The sequence below is a fragment of the Heterodontus francisci genome, chromosome 31, assembly GCF_036365525.1.
Source record: "Heterodontus francisci isolate sHetFra1 chromosome 31, sHetFra1.hap1, whole genome shotgun sequence".
NCBI classification, from domain to species: domain Eukaryota; kingdom Metazoa; phylum Chordata; class Chondrichthyes; order Heterodontiformes; family Heterodontidae; genus Heterodontus; species Heterodontus francisci.
The window spans coordinates 6,633,811-6,658,019 of record NC_090401.1 but is presented as its reverse complement, the minus strand read 5'-3'; the positions used below and the strand labels follow the sequence as shown (position 1 = coordinate 6,658,019).

At 47.8% G+C, this 24,209-nt stretch overlaps 1 protein-coding gene across 5 annotated transcripts in view; it reads left to right on the top strand.

Moving 5' to 3' along the window:
- The window catches only part of nipal3 (NIPA like domain containing 3), a 288,597-nt gene that overhangs the window by 40,058 nt on the left and 224,330 nt on the right, over positions 1-24,209 (top strand). For 3 of the 5 annotated variants that reach the window (XM_068011074.1, XM_068011071.1, XM_068011075.1), the window contains exon 2: positions 23,056-23,124. In XM_068011074.1, coding sequence (XP_067867175.1) covers positions 23,056-23,124 — 69 coding nt within the window. Of the gene's footprint in view, positions 1-10,825; positions 10,921-11,714; positions 11,782-23,055; positions 23,125-24,209 lie in introns of those variants that run through there. The other 2 variants (XM_068011073.1, XM_068011076.1) reach the window with 2 other exon arrangements.

Below are 24,209 nucleotides of genomic sequence, written 5' to 3'. Positions count from 1 at the left end.
TGCAAGCTGGAACGTCAGAACTATGTGTCCTGGCCTGTCGGAAGACCTAACACAAATCAACGATTCTCGGAAGACCGCCATCATTAACAACGAGCTCAGTAGATTCAATGTGGACATTGCAGCACTTCAGGAGACTCGCCTCCCCGCGAGTGGCTCTCTAGCAGAGCAAGACTACACCTTCTTCTGGCAGGGCAGGGATCCTGAAGAACCAAGACAGCATGGAGTGGGCTTCGCCATCAGAAACTCCTTGCTCAGCATGATAGAGCCTCCCTCAAATGGCTCGGAACGCATACTGTCCATCCGACTGCTCACCACCTCTGGTCCAGTACACCTACTCAGCATCTATGCTCCAACACTCTGCTCCGCACCTGAAGCTAAAGACCAGTTCTATGAACAACTCCATAACATCATTAGCAGCATCCCCAACACCGAACACCTATTCCTGCTGGGGGACTTTAATGCCAGGGTTGGGACCGACCATGACTCATGGCCCTCCTGCCTTGGGCGCTATGGCGTTGGAAGGATGAATGAGAACGGGCAGAGACTGCTTGAGTTGTGTACCTATCATAACCTCTGCATCACCAACTCGTTCTTTCACACTAAACCCTGTCACCAGGTTTCATGGAGGCACCCAAGATCACGTCGTTGGCACCAGCTAGACCTCATTGTCACAAGGCGAGCCGCCTTAAACAGTGTTCAAATCACACGCAGCTTCCACAGTGCGGACTGCGACACCGACCACTCCCTGGTGTGCAGCAAGGTTAGACTCAGACCAAAGAAGTTGCATCATTCCAAGCAGAAGGGCCACCCGCGCATCAACACGAGCAGAATTTCTCACCCACAGCTGTTACAAAAATTTCTAAATTCACTTGTAACAGCCCTTCAAAACACTCCCACAGGGGATGCTGAGACCAAGTGGGCCCACATCAGAGACGCCATCTATGAGTCAGCTTTGACCACCTACGGCAAAAGTGCGAAGAGAAATGCAGACTGGTTTCAATCTCATAATGAAGAGCTGGAACCTGTCATAGCCGCTAAGCGCATTGCACTTTTGAACTACAAGAAAGCCCCCAGCGATTTAACATCCGCAGCACTTAAAACAGCCAGAAGTACTGCACAAAGAACAGCTAGGCGTTGCGCAAACGACTACTGGCAACACCTATGCAGTCATATTCAGCTGGCCTCAGACACCAGAAACATCAGAGGAATGTATGATGGCATGAAGAGAGCTCTTGGGCCAACCATCAAGAAGATCACCCCCCTCAAATCTAAATCGGGGGACATAATCACTGACCAACGCAAACAGATGGACCGCTGGGTTGAGCACTACCTAGAACTGTACTCCAGGGAGAATGCTGTCACTGAGACTGCCCTCAATGCAGCCCAGCCTCTACCAGTCATGGATGAGCTGGACATACAGCCAACCAAATCGGAACTCAGTGATGCCATTGATTCCCTAGCCAGCGGAAAAGCCCCTGGGAAGGACAGCATTACCCCTGAAATAATCAAGAGTGCCAAGCCTGCTATACTCTCAGCACTACATGAACTGCTATGCCTGTGCTGGGACGAGGGAGCAGTACCCCAGGACATGCGCGATGCCAACATCATCACCCTCTATAAAAACAAAGGTGACCGCGGTGACTGCAACAACTACCGTGGAATCTCCCTGCTCAGCATAGTGGGGAAAGTCTTTGCTCGAGTCGCTCTGAACAGGCTCCAGAAGCTGGCCGAGCGCGTCTACCCTGAGGCACAGTGTGGCTTTCGTGCAGAGAGATCGACTATTGACATGCTGTTCTCCCTTCGTCAGATACAGCAGAAATGCCGTGAACAACAGATGCCCCTCTACATTGCTTTCATTGATCTCACCAAAGCCTTTGACCTCGTCAGCAGACGTGGTCTCTTCAGACTACTAGAAAAGATCGGATGTCCACCAAAGCTACTAAGTATCATCACCTCATTCCATGACAATATGAAAGGCACAATTCAACATGGTGGCTCCTCATCAGAGCCCTTTCCTATCCTGAGTGGTGTGAAACAGGGCTGTGTTCTCGCACCCACACTTTTTGGGATTTTCTTCTCCCTGCTGCTTTCACATGCGTTCAAATCCTCTGAAGAAGGAATTTTCCTCCACACAAGATCAGGGGGCAGGTTGTTCAACCTTGCCCGTCTAAGAGCGAAGTCCAAAGTACGGAAAGTCCTCATCAGAGAACTCCTCTTTGCTGACGATGCTGCTTTAACATCTCACACTGAAGAATGCCTGCAGAGTCTCATCGACAGGTTTGCGTCTGCCTGCAATGAATTTGGCCTAACCATCAGCCTCAAGAAAACGAACATCATGGGGCAGGATGTCAGAAATGCTCCATCCATCAATATTGGCGACCACGCTCTGGAAGAGGTTCAAGAGTTCACCTACCTAGGCTCAACTATCACCAGTAACCTGTCTCTAGATGCAGAAATCAACAAGCGCATGGGTAAGGCTTCCACTGCTATGTCCAGACTGGCCAAGAGAGTGTGGGAAAATGGCGCACTGACACGGAACACAAAAGTCCGAGTGTATCAGGCCTGTGTCCTCAGTACCTTGCTCTACGGCAGCGAGGCCTGGACAACGTATGCCAGCCAAGAGCGACGTCTCAATTCATTCCATCTTCGCTGCCTTCGGAGAATACTTGGCATCAGGTGGCAGGACTATATCTCCAACACAGAAGTCCTTGAAGCGGCCAACACCCCCAGCTTATACACACTACTGAGTCAGCGGCGCTTGAGATGGCTTGGCCATGTGAGCCGCATGGAAGATGGCAGGATCCCCAAAGACACATTGTACAGCGAGCTCGCCACTGGTATCAGACCCACCGGCCGTCCATGTCTCCGTTATAAAGACGTCTGCAAACGTGACATGAAATCGTGTGACATTGATCACAAGTCGTGGGAGTCAGTTGCCAGCATTCGCCAGAGCTGGCGGGCAGCCATAAAGACAGGGCTAAATTGTGGCGAGTCGAAGAGACTTAGTAGTTGGCAGGAAAAAAGACAGAGGCGCAAGGGGAGAGCCAACTGTGCAACAGCCCCAACAAACAAATTTCTCTGCAGCACCTGTGGAAGAGCCTGTCACTCCAGAATTGGCCTTTATAGCCACTCCAGGCGCTGCTTCACAAACCACTGACCACCTCCAGGCGCGTATCCATTGTCTCTCGAGATAAGGAGGCCCAAAAGAAGAAGAAAGAAATTGGGTACAGTCCTGTGGGTATTGGGTGCAGTCCTGTGAGTATTGGGTACAGTCCTGTGGGTATTGGGTACAGTCCTGTGGGTATTGGGTGCAGTCCTGTGGGTATTGGGTACAGTCCTGTGAGTATTGGGCCCAGTCCTGTGAGTATTGGGTGCAGTCCTGTGAGTATTGGGTACAGTCCTGTGGGTATTGGGTACAGTCCTGTGGGTATTGGGTGCAGTCCTGTGAGTATTGGGTACAGTCCTGTGGGTATTGGGTACAGTCCTGTGGGTATTGGGTGCAGTCCTGTGAGTATTGGGCCCAGTCCTGTGAGTATTGGGTGCAGTCCTGTGAGTATTGGGTGCAGTCCTGTGAGTATTGGGTACAGTCCTGTGGGTATTGGGCGCAGTCCTGTGGGTATTGGGCGCAGTCCTGTGAGTATTGGGTACAGTCCTGTGGGTATTGGGCGCAGTCCTGTGAGTATTGGGTACACCCATTGAAGCAGGCAGACTGTGGCGGGACAGAACCTTATTGACCGGGGGCTGCCCGGTTTGAGGCGGGCGGTAGCTGTCCAGTGAGGTGCAATGACCTCTCCCACCGACAAAGGCAACCCGTGGCGCCCAGTTTCTACGCCAATTTATCTGGACTTATAACCCGTAACTGCTGCCTTCCGTGTTGTTTTAGTCGCTGTGAGGCAACTATGGAGTGACCTCTCCATGGCGCATGCCTGGGCAAATTTATGGAGGTTGAGAGTTGCCCAGTCGTCAAAACCCCCCTCTCGGCCTTTCTGGTGGGGTCCAAAGGAGTGCAGGACACGACGTTTGGCACCAGTATGGCTGCAGGAACTGCCGGAAACATGCCAAAGGTGACACATGACCGCCTACGGGGTTCCGCTCCGGATTTTCTGTTAGGGTTTACTCCCTTAGCCTTGGTCTCTCCCGAGACGCCCACAAGGCAGTGGGGTTGTTGGGGCCCCTACACAGGTGTAGGATGGTGCCGGTGGGAGGAGGGGATGCAAGGGGGAGGGGTAGAGGGAGGGGGTGGGGGGGGTTGCAGGGGAAGGGGGTGCGGGGTGAAGATGGTGCGAGGGGGGGGCGGGCTGGGACGGGGTTGTGAGGGGGTGAGCTGAGAGGGTGGAGCAGGGAAGGGGACGGGGGTGGGGGGGGGGTGGAAGGGGGGTAAAGGGGGGGAGGGGGGGTGGAATCTGGTGCAGGTAATAAGCCATTTCCTCAGTGCCCACCATCGACGTCCGGAAAGCTCATCCACGTCCTTCGGGAGGTGAAGCATCATTTGGCAGACTGAGAGGTGATTACATTTGCTAAGGGTTTTTTTTTTGCAGTGGTTTAAATAAAGGCATGCAGCATTGCCGACAGTGCGCTGCAGATGCTCTCCGAGCCATCTCCCGCGGGCGCTTTGAAGTTGCGGCCGCGGGGGCCGTTCGTGGATGTTTTGGGTGTTCGGGGCACCTTTTCACAGGACTTCTCTCGGGTCCCGCAGCTCCTTCTTCACCTCAATGGACTTACCGCATGCCGTGGCTGCAGACACTCTGGACTGTGAAGACAGCAGGATCGGAGATTAAAGTATCGGCAGCTGTGCTCGTCAGTTTCATCCGGATCAATTTCATTGAGAAAACAAAGAGCAGGTGTGGCTGGGGGAGGGCAGTGGGCCCAGGTAACATACACTAAACTAACTGTTAACTTTTAGATAGGGCTAAAATGAACTGATTTAAAGAGCCAGGGGAATTTAAACAGTTTAAGAGGGCAGATTGGGGGAGAAAACGTTCGGGATGGGAGCAGATGGCCATGGATAGAGTTGAACAGCAAGGGAGCTTCCGAGGGAGCTTCCAGCCCAGGAGCCATCTTGAACATCTGCCTGTCTGCCTGCTTCAATGGGTGCTTGGAGCTCAGGGTCATTGCCCGAAAGGTGGACTGATACACCGCACCAAACAACATGAAAAAAGGAAAGAAGGTACCAGCCCTTCGCTTTGCAAGCTGGAACGTCAGAACTATGTGTCCTGGCCTGTCGGAAGACCTAACACAAATCAACGATTCTCGGAAGACCGCCATCATTAACAACGAGCTCAGTAGATTCAATGTGGACATTGCAGCACTTCAGGAGACTCGCCTCCCCGCGAGTGGCTCTCTAGCAGAGCAAGACTACACCTTCTTCTGGCAGGGCAGGGATCCTGAAGAACCAAGACAGCATGGAGTGGGCTTCGCCATCAGAAACTCCTTGCTCAGCATGATAGAGCCTCCCTCAAATGGCTCGGAACGCATACTGTCCATCCGACTGCTCACCACCTCTGGTCCAGTACACCTACTCAGCATCTATGCTCCAACACTCTGCTCCGCACCTGAAGCTAAAGACCAGTTCTATGAACAACTCCATAACATCATTAGCAGCATCCCCAACACCGAACACCTATTCCTGCTGGGGGACTTTAATGCCAGGGTTGGGACCGACCATGACTCATGGCCCTCCTGCCTTGGGCGCTATGGCGTTGGAAGGATGAATGAGAACGGGCAGAGACTGCTTGAGTTGTGTACCTATCATAACCTCTGCATCACCAACTCGTTCTTTCACACTAAACCCTGTCACCAGGTTTCATGGAGGCACCCAAGATCACGTCGTTGGCACCAGCTAGACCTCATTGTCACAAGGCGAGCCGCCTTAAACAGTGTTCAAATCACACGCAGCTTCCACAGTGCGGACTGCGACACCGACCACTCCCTGGTGTGCAGCAAGGTTAGACTCAGACCAAAGAAGTTGCATCATTCCAAGCAGAAGGGCCACCCGCGCATCAACACGAGCAGAATTTCTCACCCACAGCTGTTACAAAAATTTCTAAATTCACTTGTAACAGCCCTTCAAAACACTCCCACAGGGGATGCTGAGACCAAGTGGGCCCACATCAGAGACGCCATCTATGAGTCAGCTTTGACCACCTACGGCAAAAGTGCGAAGAGAAATGCAGACTGGTTTCAATCTCATAATGAAGAGCTGGAACCTGTCATAGCCGCTAAGCGCATTGCACTTTTGAACTACAAGAAAGCCCCCAGCGATTTAACATCCGCAGCACTTAAAACAGCCAGAAGTACTGCACAAAGAACAGCTAGGCGTTGCGCAAACGACTACTGGCAACACCTATGCAGTCATATTCAGCTGGCCTCAGACACCAGAAACATCAGAGGAATGTATGATGGCATGAAGAGAGCTCTTGGGCCAACCATCAAGAAGATCACCCCCCTCAAATCTAAATCGGGGGACATAATCACTGACCAACGCAAACAGATGGACCGCTGGGTTGAGCACTACCTAGAACTGTACTCCAGGGAGAATGCTGTCACTGAGACTGCCCTCAATGCAGCCCAGCCTCTACCAGTCATGGATGAGCTGGACATACAGCCAACCAAATCGGAACTCAGTGATGCCATTGATTCCCTAGCCAGCGGAAAAGCCCCTGGGAAGGACAGCATTACCCCTGAAATAATCAAGAGTGCCAAGCCTGCTATACTCTCAGCACTACATGAACTGCTATGCCTGTGCTGGGACGAGGGAGCAGTACCCCAGGACATGCGCGATGCCAACATCATCACCCTCTATAAAAACAAAGGTGACCGCGGTGACTGCAACAACTACCGTGGAATCTCCCTGCTCAGCATAGTGGGGAAAGTCTTTGCTCGAGTCGCTCTGAACAGGCTCCAGAAGCTGGCCGAGCGCGTCTACCCTGAGGCACAGTGTGGCTTTCGTGCAGAGAGATCGACTATTGACATACTGTTCTCCCTTCGTCAGATACAGCAGAAATGCCGTGAACAACAGATGCCCCTCTACATTGCTTTCATTGATCTCACCAAAGCCTTTGACCTCGTCAGCAGACGTGGTCTCTTCAGACTACTAGAAAAGATCGGATGTCCACCAAAGCTACTAAGTATCATCACCTCATTCCATGACAATATGAAAGGCACAATTCAACATGGTGGCTCCTCATCAGAGCCCTTTCCTATCCTGAGTGGTGTGAAACAGGGCTGTGTTCTCGCACCCACACTTTTTGGGATTTTCTTCTCCCTGCTGCTTTCACATGCGTTCAAATCCTCTGAAGAAGGAATTTTCCTCCACACAAGATCAGGGGGCAGGTTGTTCAACCTTGCCCGTCTAAGAGCGAAGTCCAAAGTACGGAAAGTCCTCATCAGAGAACTCCTCTTTGCTGACGATGCTGCTTTAACATCTCACACTGAAGAATGCCTGCAGAGTCTCATCGACAGGTTTGCGTCTGCCTGCAATGAATTTGGCCTAACCATCAGCCTCAAGAAAACGAACATCATGGGGCAGGATGTCAGAAATGCTCCATCCATCAATATTGGCGACCACGCTCTGGAAGAGGTTCAAGAGTTCACCTACCTAGGCTCAACTATCACCAGTAACCTGTCTCTAGATGCAGAAATCAACAAGCGCATGGGTAAGGCTTCCACTGCTATGTCCAGACTGGCCAAGAGAGTGTGGGAAAATGGCGCACTGACACGGAACACAAAAGTCCGAGTGTATCAGGCCTGTGTCCTCAGTACCTTGCTCTACGGCAGCGAGGCCTGGACAACGTATGCCAGCCAAGAGCGACGTCTCAATTCATTCCATCTTCGCTGCCTTCGGAGAATACTTGGCATCAGGTGGCAGGACTATATCTCCAACACAGAAGTCCTTGAAGCGGCCAACACCCCCAGCTTATACACACTACTGAGTCAGCGGCGCTTGAGATGGCTTGGCCATGTGAGCCGCATGGAAGATGGCAGGATCCCCAAAGACACATTGTACAGCGAGCTCGCCACTGGTATCAGACCCACCGGCCGTCCATGTCTCCGTTATAAAGACGTCTGCAAACGTGACATGAAATCGTGTGACATTGATCACAAGTCGTGGGAGTCAGTTGCCAGCATTCGCCAGAGCTGGCGGGCAGCCATAAAGACAGGGCTAAATTGTGGCGAGTCGAAGAGACTTAGTAGTTGGCAGGAAAAAAGACAGAGGCGCAAGGGGAGAGCCAACTGTGCAACAGCCCCAACAAACAAATTTCTCTGCAGCACCTGTGGAAGAGCCTGTCACTCCAGAATTGGCCTTTATAGCCACTCCAGGCGCTGCTTCACAAACCACTGACCACCTCCAGGCGCGTATCCATTGTCTCTCGAGATAAGGAGGCCCAAAAGAAGAAGAAAGAAATTGGGTACAGTCCTGTGGGTATTGGGCGCAGTCCTGTGGGTATTGGGTGCAGTCCTGTGAGTATTGGGTGCAGTCCTGTGGGTATTGGGTACAGTCCTGTGGGTATTGGGTGCAGTCCTGTGAGTATTGGGTGCAGTCCTGTGAGTATTGGGTGCAGTCCTGTGGGTATTGGGTGCAGTCCTGTGAGTATTGGGTACAGTCCTGTGGGTATTGGGTGCAGTCCTGTGAGTATTGGGTGCAGTCCTGTGAGTATTGGGTGCAGTCCTGTGGGTATTGGGTGCAGTCCTGTGAGTATTGGGTGCAGTCCTGTGAGTATTGGGTACAGTCCTGTGGGTATTGGGTACAGTCCTGTGGGTATTGGGTGCAGTCCTGTGGGTATTGGGTGCAGTCCTGTGAGTATTGGGTACAGTCCTGTGGGTATTGGGTGCAGTCCTGTGGGTATTGGGTGCAGTCCTGTGAGTATTGGGTGCAGTCCTGTGGGTATTGGGTGCAGTCCTGTGAGTATTGGGTGCAGTCCTGTGAGTATTGGGTGCAGTCCTGTGAGTATTGGGTGCAGTCCTGTGGGTATTGGGTGCAGTCCTGTGGGTATTGGGTGCAGTCCTGTGAGTATTGGGTACAGTCCTGTGGGTATTGGGTGCAGTCCTGTGGGTATTGGGTGCAGTCCTGTGAGTATTGGGTGCAGTCCTGTGAGTATTGGGTGCAGTCCTGTGGGTATTGGGTGCAGTCCTGTGGGTATTGGGTGCAGTCCTGTGAGTATTGGGTGCAGTCCTGTGAGTATTGGGTACAGTCCTGTGGGTATTGGGTACAGTCCTGTGAGTATTGGGTGCAGTCCTGTGAGTATTGGGTACAGTCCTGTGGGTATTGGGTGCAGTCCTGTGAGTATTGGGTGCAGTCCTGTGAGTATTGGGTACAGTCCTGTGAGTATTGGGTGCAGTCCTGTGAGTATTGGGTACAGTCCTGTGAGTATTGGGTACAGTCCTGTGGGTATTGGGTGCAGTCCTGTGAGTATTGGGTGCAGTCCTGTGGGTATTGGGTGCAGTCCTGTGAGTATTGGGTGCAGTCCTGTGAGTATTGGGTACAGTCCTGTGGGTATTGGGTACAGTCCTGTGGGTATTGGGTACAGTCCTGTGGGTATTGGGTGCAGTCCTGTGAGTATTGGGTGCAGTCCTGTGAGTATTGGGTACAGTCCTGTGAGTATTGGGTGCAGTCCTGTGAGTATTGGGTACAGTCCTGTGAGTATTGGGTACAGTCCTGTGGGTATTGGGTGCAGTCCTGTGAGTATTGGGTACAGTCCTGTGAGTATTGGGTGCAGTCCTGTGAGTATTGGGTGCAGTCCTGTGAGTATTGGGTACAGTCCTGTGAGTATTGGGTGCAGTCCTGTGAGTATTGGGTACAGTCCTGTGAGTATTGGGTGCAGTCCTGTGAGTATTGGGTACAGTCCTGTGGGTATTGGGTGCAGTCCTGTGAGTATTGGGTGCAGTCCTGTGGGTATTGGGTACAATCCTGTGGGTATTGGGTGCAGTCCTGTGAGTATTGGGTACAGTCCTGTGAGTATTGGGTACAGTCCTGTGAGTATTGGGTGCAGTCCTGTGAGTATTGGGTACAGTCCTGTGAGTATTGGGTGCAGTCCTGTGGGTATTGGGTACAGTCCTGTGGGTATTGGGTGCAGTCCTGTGAGTATTGGGTACAGTCCTGTGAGTATTGGGTGCAGTCCTGTGGGTATTGGGTACAGTCCTGTGGGTATTGGGTACAGTCCTGTGAGTATTGGGTGCAGTCCTGTGAGTATTGGGTACAGTCCTGTGAGTATTGGGCGCAGTCCTGTGAGTATTGGGCGCAGTCCTGTGAGTATTCGCGCTGGGGATGGGGGCGAGTTAGGTTTTCTGCGGCTGATCCTCGACTCGGTCACCCATTGGGTAAACTGGGAGATCGGTGCTGTTTCGCGCTCTCTGGTTGGTAGTTCAGTGGACTGGGTCTGCTCCATTGGTCCATTGATTTGTCAATCAATTCGTTCACAGCGCTGGGCGGGTTGTCCGGTACCGGCCGCTGATTGGCGGAGCAGCCTCGGGGGCGGGGTGTCCGGTACCTGCCGCTGATTGGCGGAGCAGCCCCGGGGGCGGGGTGTCCGGTACCTGCCGCTGATTGGCGGAGCAGCTCTGGGCGGGTTGTCCGGTACCTGCCGGAGGTTGGCGGAGCAGCCCCGGGGGCGGGCTGTCCGGTTCCTGCCGCTGATTGGCGGAGCAGCCCCGGGGGCGGGGTGTCCGGTACCTGTCGCTGATTGGCGGAGCAGCCCCGGGGGCGGGGTGTCCGGTACCTGCCGCCGATTGGCGGAGCAGCTCTGGGCGGGGTGTCCGGTACCTGCCGCTGGTTGGCGGAGCAGCCCCGGGGGCGGGGTGTCCGGTACCTGCCGCTGATTGGCGGAGCAGCTCTGGGCGGGGTGTGTGGTACCGGCCGCTGGTTGGCGGACTGACACCATGGAGCGGCAGAGTGGCTGGTTGCGGCCCGAAAACTCGTATAAGGTAGGCCCAAACTGGGGGGTGCGGGTATCATTGACATAGCGTCCGGTTCCGAAAGGCAGTGAACCGGGAGTGGAGGTGCCTTGTGGCGGAGGTTCTTCAAACTGTCCCCCGCCCCAGTGCCCTCACTCCGCAGACTGCCGATACAAATCCAGGGCAGGTACAGTATGGGGGTTAGATACAGAGTAAAGCTCCCTCTCCAAAACAAAAGAAAAAAAAAACGGCGTTAGATAGAGTAAAGCTCCCCTTTGTTTACAATAATGTTTTCTAACTTCCAGCTTTTTCACCTGTTCCTACAGCAGTTGATTCACTCACTTGCTCCCTGATGCCCTCGTCTCTTGCCCTGCTGGCCCTGTCACTTTCCGCAGGCTGGCCCCCTTGAGCAAAAAGAAATCCCCCAAACACTCTGGCTTAGTATCCATTGTCTAATCCAGCGGCAGCATACAGAGCTCTGTCTGGTTTCAGTCACCTCTGCAACATTGACCATTACTTCAGGATCATCCTGGAGAGAAAAGATAACTTTTCTGTAATATCAACAGTTTCCTGAAAGTGCTCTCACTGCCCTCTCCATCTTCCAGTGCCAGGAACAGTTTCTTCATCACCTGGGTATCGACTGCCCATTCATCAACTTTCCATTGCCAACCAGTCCACCACCTCTCTCAGCCTCTCCACGACTGTGTTTTCTCACTGCCTGTCCTGCATACAGTCCTGAGTGAGTTGCAGTTTCCTCCAGTTGAATATCGGGAAGACCAAAGCCACTGTGATGAGTTCCTGCTAGAAATGCCAACAAACTACACTTGCCATGTGTTTGTATGTGGGTGCTGGAGGATGGGATATGGGGGTCTGGGAGATTTCTAGATTTAGGTAAGGCTGACTTCAATGAGATGAGACACAAACTGTTCGCAGAAAATTGAACAAATCCGTTAATGGGTAAAATGGCACAAGACCTGTTTCAGTGCTGTATCTCTAAATAAATAAATAAAGATCTGTGGGAAGAGCTCTGATGCCAAAAGAGACAGTCATGGACGACTTAAAAAAAAAACACCATAAAACCAATAAAAGCATATAAAAATGCACAAAAAAGTACAGATCCTGGCAAATGGGAAAGGTACCATAAAAAAGCAATAGGTAACAAGCCAGGCAGCAAGAACTACAAAAAGGGAGTATGAAAAGAAACTTGCAAAAGATATCAAAGATCAACACATTTAAAAAAAATTCTATTAGGCAAAAGGAGATTGGTTAGAAGACATCTTCCAATGTTCTCTCGATTTGGGAACCAATCCTTTAGATAGGAAAATTGCACATCTCACTCTGCTGTTTAAGAAAGGTGAGAGAGGGAAACCAGAGAATTATAGACCAATTAAACTAACATCTGTTGTCGTGAAATTACTAGAGTCGATAATTAAAGATAGACTGACTGTGCATTTGATAAGGTCCCTTATTAGAGACTGAGCTAAAATTGAAGCTCATGGATTTGAAGGCAAATTATTGACCTGCTTCGGAAATAGGCCGAGTGACAGGAGGCAGAGAGTAGGGATAAGATTTAGATTTAGAGATACAGCACTGAAACAGGCCCTTCGACCCACCGAGTCTGTGCCGACCATTAACCACCCATTTATACTAATCCTACACTAATCCCATATTCCTACCACCTGTCCTTATATTCCCCTACCACCTACCTATACTAGTGGCAATTTATAATGGCCAATTTACCTATCAACCTGCAAGTCTTTTGGCTGTGGGAGGAAACCGGAGCACCCGGAGGAAACCCACGTAGACACAGGGAGAACTTGCAAACTCCACACAGGCAGTACCCAGAATTTTTTTAATGGCCAGGTACTCTTAATTTGCTGGATGTGACTAATGGTATCCCACAAAGATCTATCTTGGCGCTTCCAACTATTCGCTGCACTTAATAATGAATTAGTGATGGGATAGAATGCTACATATCCAAGTTTACTGATGACACAAGGATAGATGGCACTGGGTAAGCAGTACAGATGGAAGTATAAAATTACAAAGAGATATTAATAGATTAATTGAATGGACAAAACTGACAAATGGATTTCTGTGTAGGAAAATATGAGGTCATCCACTTTGGACCAGATCAGAATACTTTCTAAATGGTGAAAAGCGAGAAACAGTGAAGATCCAGAAAGACTTGGGTGTCCACATACAGAAATCATTAAAATGTCGTACAAGAACACAAGAAATAGGAGTAGAAGTAAACCATATAGCCCCTCAAACCTGCTCTGCCATTCAATACGATCATGGCTGATCTTGGGCTTCAGTTCCACTTTCCATTGATTCCGTGCGAGACCAAAAATCTATCGCAGCTTTAAGTGTATTCAATGATGGAGCAAACATTCCCCTGAGGTAGAAAATTCCAAAGATTCACAACCTTTTGAGTGTAGTAATTTTTTCTCATCCCAGTCCTGAATGATTGGCCCCTTATCCTGAGATTGTGCCCTCGCGTTCTAGATTCCCCAACCAGCGGAAACAATTTCTTAGCTTCTACCCTATAAAGCCCATCAGAATCTTGTATGTTTCAGTTAGATCGCTTCTCATTCTTCTAAACTCCAGAGAATATAGGCCCAATTTACTCAGCCTCTCATCATATGACAACCCTCTCATCCCAAGGACCAGTTTAGTAAATCTTCACTGCACTGCCTCCAGTATAAGTATATCCTTTCTTAAATGTGGAGACCAAAACTGTACACAGTATTCCAGATGCGGTCTCACCAAAGCCCTGTACAATTTTAGTAAGATTTCTTTATTCCTGTACTCCAATCCCCTTATAATAAAGGCCAACATGCCATTTGTCTTCCTAATAGCCTGCTGCACCTGCATGGTAACGTTATGCGTTCCTTGTACGAGTACCCCCAAGTCTCTCTCAACATCAACACTGACCAGTTTCACACCTTTTCAAAAAAAATTCTGCTTTATTTTTACGACCAAAGTAAACAACTTCACACTTCCCTATGTTTTGCTCCATTTTCCCTCTGAACCTGTCTATATCTCTTTGTAGCCTCTCTATGCCCTCCTGCAGCTTACCTTTCCATCGAGCTTTGTACCAAATCTAGATACATTACTCTCTGTCTCTTCATCCAAGTCATTAATATAGAGTGTAAATAGCTGAGGCCCCAACACTGATCCTTATAGCACCCCACTATTCACTGCCTGCCAACTTGAAATGCCCCATGTATGCTCACTCTCTGCTTTCTGTCTGTTAACCAGTCCTCTATCCACACTAATATATTACCCCCAACACCATAAGCCCTTATGTTGCCTATTAATCTTTTATGTGGCATCTTATCGAATGCTTTTTGAAAATCGAGGTATACTACATCTACCGGTTTCCCTTTATCTACCCTACTAGTTACATCCTCAAAAAAAACTAATAAATTTGTCAAACAGGATCTCCCTTTAGGAAAACCATGCTAACTTGTTCTGACCATACTATGCCTTTCCAAGTGCAATGTTTAGACTTCTTTAATAATGGTTTCCAGCATCTTCCCAACAACTGATGTTAGGCTAACTGGTCTGTAATTTCCTGTTTTCTCACTACCTCCTTTCTTGAAAAGTGGTATAACATTTGCTAACTTCAAATCTGTCAGAAAGAAGTACAGAAAATATCAAAAAGGCTAATGGAATACTGGCCTTTGTATCTAGAGGAATGGAATACAAGAGGGTCGAAGTCATGTTACAGCTATGCAAAGTCCTGGTTAGAACTCAGCTGGAGTTACTGTGAGCAGTTCTGGTACCACACTTTAGGAAGGATACATTGACCTTGGAGGTAGTGCAGTGTAGATTAACTGGAATGATATCTGGTCTACAAAGGTTAGATTATGAGGAGAGATTAAACAAACTCGGATAGTATTCCCTGCCATTTAAAAGGTTAATGAGTGATTTAGGAGTGGATACATAACTGGCTCTGTCATAGAAGACAGAGGGTAGCCGTGGAAGGGTGCTTTTCTGAATGGAGGGATGTGACTAGTGGTGTTCCGCAGGGATCAATGCTGGGACCTTTGCTGTTTGTAGTATATATAAATGATTTGGAGGAAAATATAACTGGTCTGATTAGTAAGTTTGCGGACGACACAAAGGTTGGTGGAGTTGCGGACAGTGATGAGGATTGTCAATGGACACAGCAGGATATAGATCGGTTGGAGACTTGGGTGGAGAAATGGCAGATGGAGTTTAATCCGAACAGTGGTTAGCATCGCAGCCTCACAGCTCCAGCGACCCGGGTTCAATTCTGGGTACTGCCTGTGTGGAGTTTGCAAGTTCTCCCTGTGTCTGCGTGGGTTTCCTCCGGGTGCTCCGGTTTCCTCCCACATGCCAAAGACTTGCAGGTTGTTAGGTAAATTGGCCATTATAAAAATTGCCCCTAGTATAGGTAGGTGGTAGGGAAATATAGGGACAGGTGGGGATGGGGTAAGAATATGGAATTAGAGTAGGATTAGTATAAATGGATGGTTGATGGTCGGCACAGACTCGGTGGGCCGAAGGGCCTGTTTCAGTGCTGTATCTCTAAAAAAAAAAATGAGGTAATGCATTTTGGAAGGTCTAATGCAAGTGGGAAGTATACAGTAAATGGCAGAACCCTTAGGAGTATTGACAGGCAGAGAGATCTGGGCTTACAGGTCCACAAAGTGGCAACGCAGGTGGATAAGGTAGTCAAGAAGGCATACGGCATGCTTGCCTTCATTGGTTGGGGCATAGAGTATAAAAATTGGCAAGTCATGCTGTAGCTGTACCGAACCTTAGTTGGGCCACATTTGGAATATTGCGAGCAATTCTGGTCGCCACACTACCAGAAGGACGTGGAGGCTTTGGAGAGGGTACAGAGGAGGTTTACCAGGATGTTGCCTGGTCTGGAGGGCATTAGCTATGAGGAGAGGATGTATAAACTCGGATTGTTTTCACTGGAACGACGGAGGTGGAGGGGCGACCTGATAGAGGTTTACAAAGTTACGAGCGGCATGGACAGAGTGGATAGTCAGAAGCTTTTTCCCAGGGTGGAAGAGTCAGTTACTGGGGGACATAGGTTTAAGGTGAGAGGGGCAAAGTTTAGAGGGGATGTGCGAGGCAAGTTCTTTACACAAAGGGTGGTGAGTGCCTGGAACCTGCTGCTGGGGGAGGTGGTGGAAGCAGGTATGATAGCGACGTTTAAGAGGCATCTTGACAAATACATGAATAGGATGGGAATAGAGGGATACGGTCCCCGGACGTGCAGAAGGTTTTAGTTTAGGCAGGCATCAAGATCGGCGCAGGCTTGGAGGGCCGAATGGCCTGTTCCTGTGCTGTACTGTTCTTTGTTCTTTATTTGATTGAAGTTTCCAAGATATTAAGAGAAACAGAGAGCACCTCTCTGCCCCACCACATCCCTTTCTTCCTTTAACATACTCCTTAAAATCTACTTTTGGTTATCTGACCTAATATCTCTTTGTGGCCCAGTGCCATGCTTTAGCGTCATAGAGCCATACAGCACAGAAACAGGCCCTTCGGCCCATCGTGTCTGTGCCGGCCATCAGGCACCTAAGTATTCTCATCCCATTTTCCAGCACTTGGCCCATAGCCTTGTATGCTATGGCATTTCAAGTGCTCATCTAAATCCTTCTTAAATGTTGTGAGGGTTCCTGCCTCCACCACCTCTTCAGGCAGCATATTCCAGATTCCAACCACCCTCTGGGTGAAAAAATGTTTCCTCAAATCCCCTCTAAACCTCCTGCCCCTTACCTTAAATCTATGTCCCCTGGTTATTGACCCCTCTGCTAAAGGAAAAAGTCTCTTCCTATCTCACCTATCAATGCCCCTCATAATTTTGTATACCTCAATCATGTCCCCCCTCATCCTTCTCTGTTCTAAGGAAAACAACCCTAGCCTTTTCAGTCTCTCTTCATAGCTGTTTTATAATGCTCCTGTGAAGTGCCTTGGGATGTTTCATTACATGAAAGGTGCTAAATAAATACAAGTTGTCGTTAAATCTGGGATTGATAGATTTTTGTTAAACAAAGGTACTGAGAGATATGGGGTAAAGGGGGCAATATGGAGTTAGGGTGCGTGTAAGCCGTGATCTCATTGAATAGCAGAACAGGCTCGAGGGTCTAAATGGCTTGCTCCTGTTCCTTCTGTCTTGTACGGATGAAAACCAACTGTAAATTATGGTATTTTTGTGTACTTGGGTGTTATTGTCAGCTGCCATTAGACAGTGAAAATAGTAGGAACTGGGATACAAATAAGTTAAAAACTCAGTTCTCAATGTGCATGCTGACCCTTTTTCTTTTGGGTGCGGTATGCTTTTACTGAAGAATATTTTGAGTTTGAGAACAGCCATTTTTTTTCTGTCTGTTCTGTGTATGCATATGTTAACTTGTTTTACTTCTGTGTTCAACTTGTTTAAAATGGAGGGGCAGATCACTTCACCAACTCTAACATGTACGAAGGCTAATAGGAAGTGGGACTGCTACTTGAAGGGGTCCGGTCACATGACCTGGAAGCCACCCTTTTTAGCCTGTCTAATTGTGAAACAATTTCAGTTAAAGAGAACAGCTTGTACAAGAAACAGTTGTCTTGAAGCCCTGAAAGAAGAAAAGCCACAGTCTGAAAAGCAGCAAGAAAATTCTGTCCCTGCTCTTTGCCAGTTTCTGTCCTGTCGGAAAGGGTGAAATCAGAAACCAAGCTGCCTCAGCCTATCTCCAAAATTGCATAAGAAGAAAGTTAACGAGAAGAGATTTCCTACGGCTCCTACTCCACTCGGCAATTCCAGTTGGTTAATTCCAGCTTTGGACTTTGTGTTGGTTTAGAAAAAGAACAGACTCTGGTTTCAACTGGGACCCCTGTCAGTTTGTAATTAAGCTATTTTCTGCTTGGTAACCGTCCTTGCCCTCCTGGTGCCTTTACCTTTCCTTATATGTTTGTGGACGTGTTGTGAAGTTGACCCCCTCCCGAGTTTGACCGGGTGTTGATAAACCCTACTTCTTTTTTTAAACTTTAAAAACTGTGTTGTTGCGGTCCTTTAAAAGTCAGGGGTTTTTTTAAATGGAAGAATTTAGATCACAATCTGCTGACGGACAGGTTGTTGAAAACAGGGAAATTTGTTTGCAAAATTAACTACCTGTTAGTAATACTTAGAATGGGAGGAAGCAGGCTGGGGTTTGAGGAGGATGTGTAGAATAGGCCTATACTCCATATGGAGATGAATGAGAGGTGATCACAGTGAAATATATAAAATTCTAGGAGAATTTAACAGGGGAGATGCTGAGCGGCTGTTTCCCCTGGCTAGAATTAGGGTGCATAGTGTTACGACCAGGTGAGAAAGGTGTCTAAGGATCCCTTTCAGCCTTCACCTGGACTTACTGTAAAAGAATTTTGTTTTTAAACACACTGTTTTGAGCTCCCCCTTGGTGAATCCTTGTTCACCGCTTTCCAATTATAAGGCAAAGAAATGCGCACAAACAGGCTTTCTTGGGTTTAAAGAAAAGTGAAATTTATTAAAACTCTAATTCGGTTAACTCCTACTGATACGCCATGCCCCATGCTAGCATGCATATGCGAATCGCACATGCAAATAGAGACAGAAAAGAGAAGAAAAATAAAGTGGAAAGGTTTGAGGCAATATCTGAAGAGGTTCTTGTGACTGTGCTTTGAGCTCACTGTAGAGTCCTTGTTTGTAGGTGGATTTTGCTTCTCGTTGGGGCCCAATATTCTTCTTAAACCTTGTTCACTGTAGGAGACTTTTCTCTCTTGGGGTTTATGTGTCTTCATTGGATCTTCACTTCCATGAGAAAGAGATGGTAGCAGACAGGAGAGAGTTGTTTTCAGTCCAGGAGCTTTCTGCCAGTTCAAAACTCTGTGGCAAGTTTGAATTCAAAAAGCTCAGGTTGCCCAGCAGGTTAGTCATGTGACTAGTGGGTGTGACCACGGCCGTTTGTGTATTCGGCCATCTTAGCAGCCAACCTGGAATGCGAGCTCCTCCACCCTCAATGTCTGGTAATCAAAAGTGTAAATGGTCTCCATTGTGTACTAAATTGGAGCAGGGAGTAGCCCCTTTGTCCTTTCCAAGTACTGTCTGTTAATGTGCAAAAATTTTTCTCCAGCCTAGGATCCATTGTGGTTTTTAAATTTTAAAACCAGTTCTTTCTTCACTCCAGTAACAGTTTAAAATCAGTGTTCAGGTGGCAAAATGAATATACCTTATTCTTGGCAGATGGAGGCCTGCATGACACTAGTCTCAGGATAAGGATCGGCCATTTAGGTTTGTGATGAGATATTTCTTCACTCAAAAGGTTGTGAATCTTAGGAATTCTTTTACCCTGAAGGTTGTGGATGCTTAGTCATTGAGTATATTCAAGACAGATTATTGGGCACTAAGGAAATCAAGAGATATTGGGGATAGGGCAGGAATGTGAAGTTGATGTAGAAGTGTAGCCATGATCTTATAGAATGACGGAGCAGACTTGTGGGGCTGTAATGCCTACTCTTGCTGCTATTTACGAACATATGAATTACGAGCAGAAGTAGGCCATTTGGCCACTCGAGCCTGCTCCGCCATTCAATAAGATTATGGCTGATCTGTTTGTGTTTCGAATTCCACGCTCCCATCTACCCCGGATACACTTTGATTCCGTTGCCTAATAAGAATCTATCTTCCTCCGCCTTAAAACTATTCAATGACCTCGCCTCCACCACCTTCTGAGGCAGAGAGTTTCAAAGTCGCACAACCCTCAGAGAAAAAAAAAATTCTCATTTCTGTCATAAAAAGGGCGACCCCTGATTTTAAAATAGTGCCCCCTAGTTCTGGACTCACCCACAAAATGAAATATCCTTTCCACATCCACCTTGTCAAGACTGTTCAGGATCTTATAAACTTCAATCAAGTCTCCCCTCACTCTTCTAAACTCCAGTGAAAACAAGCCCAGTCTGTCCAACCTCTCCTCATAAGACAACCTGCTCATTCAGGTATCAATCTAGTAAACCTCCTCTGAACTACCTCTAACGCATTTACATCCTTCCTTAAATAAGGAGTCCACAACTGTGCACAGTATTCGAGATGTGGTCTCACCAATGCCCTGTGTAACTGAAGCATAACATCCTTACTTTTATTTTCAATTCCTCTCATAATAAAGGATAGCATTCCATTAGCCTGCTTTGTTACTTGCTGTACTTGCATACTAACTTTGTGACTTATGCACTAGAACATCTAGATCCCTCTGCACCTCAGAATTCTGCAGTCGTTCTCCATTTAAGTAACACTCTGCTTTTTTATTCTTCCTGCCAAAGTGAACAACTTCACATTTTCCCACAATATACTCCATCTGCCAGATTTTTGCCCACTCACTCAACTATGTCGATCTGCAACCTCCTTATGTCCTCTTTACAACATACTCTCCTACCTATCTTTGTGTTATAAAAGAACAAAGAACAGTACAGCACAGGAACAGGCCATTCGGCCCTCCAAGCCTGCGCCGATCTTGATGCCTGCCTAAACTAACACCTTCTACACTTCCGGGGCCCATATCCCTCCATTCCCTTCCTATTCATGTATTTGTCAAGATGTCTCTGAAACGTCGCTATCGTACCTGCTTCCATCACCTCCCCTGGCAGAAAGTTCCAGGCACTCACCACCCTCTGTAAAAGACTTGCCTCGCACATCCCCTCTAAACTTTTCCCCTCGCACCTTAAACCTATGTCCCCTAGTAACTGACTCTTCCACGCTGGGAAAAAGTTTCTGACTATCCACTCTGTCCATGCCACTCATAACTTTGTAAACCTCTATCATGTCGCCCCTCCACCTCCATCGTTCCAGTGAAAACAATCCGAGTTTATTCAACCCCTCCTGATAGCTAATACCCTCCAGACCAGGCAACATCCTGGTAAACCTCTTCTGTACCCTCTCCAAAGCCTCCATGTCCTTCTGGTAGTGTGGCCACCAGAATTGTACACAATATTCCAAGTGTGGCCTAACTAAGGTTCTGTACAGCTGCAGCATGACTTGCCAATTTTTATATTCTATGAACAATGAAGGCAAGCATGTCATATGCCTTCTTGACTACCTTATCCACTTGCGTTGCCACTTCAAAGAACAAAGAACAGTACAGCACAGGAACTGGCCATTCGGCCCTCCAAGCCTGTGCCGATCTTGATGCTTGCCTAAACTAACACCTTCTGCACTTCTGGGGCCCATATCCCTCTATTCCCTTCCTATTCATGTATTTGTCAAGATGTCTCTTAAACGTCGCTATCATTTCTGCTTCCACCACCTCCCCTGGCAGCAAGTTCCAGGCACTCACCACCCTCTGTGTAAAAAACTTGCCTCGCACATCCCCTCTAAACTTTGCCCCTCGCACCTTAAACCTATGTCCCCTAGTAACTGACTCTTCCACCCTGGGAAAAAGCTTCTGACTATCCACCCTGTCCATGCCGCTCATAACTTTGTAAACCTCTATCATGTCGCCCCTCCACCTCCATTGTTCCAGTGAAAACAATCCGAGTTTTTCCAACCTCTCCTCATAGCTAATGCCCTCCAGACCAGGCAACATCCTGGTCAACCTCTTCTGTACCCTCTCCAAAGCCTCCACGTCCTTCTGGTAGTTTATTAATTTTTTTAATCTGCGAATTTAGCTACCATGCCATCTCTCCCCTCATCTAAGTCATTGATAAAAATTGTAAAAAGTTGAGGCCCCAGCACAGACCACTGTGGGAGTCGACTCGTGACATTCTGCCAGTTAGAAAATCATTTATGCATACTCTGTTTTCTGCCAGCCAGCCAATCTTCTATCCATGCTAATATGTTACCCCCCAACACCATGAGCTCCTACATTGCGCAATAACCTTTTATGTGGTACCTTGTCAAATGCCTTCTGGAAATCCAAGTACAGTACGTCAACGGACTCCCCTTTATCCACATCAGATGTTACTCCTTCAAAGAAGTCCAATAAATTGGTTAAACACAAACACAAACCCTTTCACTAACCATGCTGACTGTTCCAGATTACCTTGAGTTTTTCTAAGTGCCCAGCTATAACCTCCTTAATGATCGATTCTGACACCTTCCCCATGACAGACATCAAGCTAACTGACCTATAGCTACTTGTTTTTTGCTTCCCCCCTTCTCGAATGGAGGGGTTATATTTGCTAATTTGCAATCTAATGGGATCTTTCCAGAATCTAGTAAACTGTGAAAAATTAACACCAACGCATTTACTACCTTATTAGCCACCTCTTAAGACACTAGGATGAAGTCCATCAGGACCCGGGAACTTCTCAGCCCGCAGCTCTATCAGTTTGCTCAGTACCGCTTCACTGATTGTAATTTCACCAAGTTCCTCTCTTCCTTCCACCTCCTGATTTACAGCTGTTATTGGAATTTTTTTGTATCCTCTGTCGTGAAGGCTGAAGCAAAATATTTGTTCATGGATCTGCCATTTCATTATTATCTACTTTCAGTTCCTCATTCTCACTCTCTCAAGGACCAACACTCACTTTACTTACTCTTTTCCTTTTTAAATACTGGTAGAAACTCTTACTATCTGTTTTCACATTTCTAGCTAGCTTCCTCTCATACTCTAATTTTTTTCTCCTGATTAACCCTTTAGTCCTTCTCTGCCATTCTTTATATTCTGACCAATTTCTAATGGGGCGGCACAGTGGCGCAGTGGTTAGCACCGCAGCCTCACAGCTCCAGCGACCCGGGTTCAATTCTGGGTACTGCCTGTGTGGAGTTTGCAAGTTCTCCCTGTGTCTGCGTGGGTTTTCTCCGGGTGCTCCGGTTTCCTCCCACATGCCAAAAGACTTGCAGGTTGATAGGTAAATTGGCCATTATAAATTGCCCCTAGTACAGGTAGGTGGTAGGGAAATATAGGGACAGGTGAGGATGTGGTAGGAATATGGAATTAGTGTAGGATTAGTATAAATGGGTGGTTGATGGTCGGCACAGACTCGGTGGGCCGAAGGGCCTGTTTCAGTGCTGTATCTCTAAATAAAAAAATAAATAATGTGTTTTGTGGGTTATGTGTGTCTGGCGTGGGCGCAAGGAATTTTCTGTGTTTTGTTCTCTCATTCTGAGCACTAAGCTTGGTGTTGGAGCTGGTTCTCTTCTGTGATTTGCTAACTGTTTCTTGTTTTCATTAACAGGAGAATCTGATTGGAGCTCTGCTGGCCATCTTTGGGAATCTTGTCATCAGTATCTCTCTCAATGTGCAGGTGAGTTTCTGACTGGAGGGAGGTTCCAGGTCAGGCTGGAGCGAGGGGCTGGTTTTGAGGGGAGGGGAGGGGTAAGAGGCTTGGCAAGGGTGGAGTCATCGGGCAACGATGGTTGTGGCAGCTGCTGTGTCTTTGTTATCTAAACATTGATACGTGCTGGTGCTTGTAATGAATCCAGGAAAGAATGAGCTTACACAACACAAGCAGCCACTCACAGGTGGGTTAAACATGTTGCAGCCAGTTAAAGCATCTTTTATTTGATGAGTGCATAACTGCACAATCTATAAAACAATATAATTAGCAGAATACTAATAGACAATGAGAGCTTTATGATAGTTTATGAATTAAATAACAATAGCCAGGAGTGAGTTGCAGGCTGGAGTCTAGTCGAGGCTGGTTTGTATATAGAATAGCAGATACCTGGGAATGAGTGACGGATTGAAATCTATAGAACATATATTGGTGAACGGCTAATTTTCCTATACACAAAAGGGCAGATAGAACACAACCTGGGAACTACAGACCAGTCAGTGATAGGAAAGATACTGGATTCTAGACTAAAAGAAAAGTAGTGATGGTGAATCTAAGGCAAAGTCGTGCTTAAATATCAGAGGTAACAGAAAGAGGAGACAAATGTAAAACCACTGATGCAGCCTCAATTCTGGGCACTGCACTTTGTGAAGGATATGAAGGCATTAGAGAGGATACAGAAAAGATTTACAAGAATGGTTCCAGGGATGGTGACTTCAGATATGTGGATAGATTGGAGAAGCTGGGGCTCTTCTTAAAGAGAAGGTTGACAGGAAATTTGATAAAGATATTCAAAATCATGAAGGGTCTGGTCAGAGTAGATGGGGAGGAATTATTCCCATTGGTGGATGGGTTGAGAGCCAGAGGAGACAAATTTAAAGGTGATTGGCAAAAGAGCCAAAGGCTATTTGAGGAAACATTTTTTTACGCAGAGACTGGTTAGGATCTGGAATGCACTGCCCGAGAGTGTGGTGGAGGCAGATTCAATTGAGGCTTTCAAAAGAGAATTGGATAAGCACCTCAAGCACCTAAGAAATTTGCAGGGTTTCGGGGAA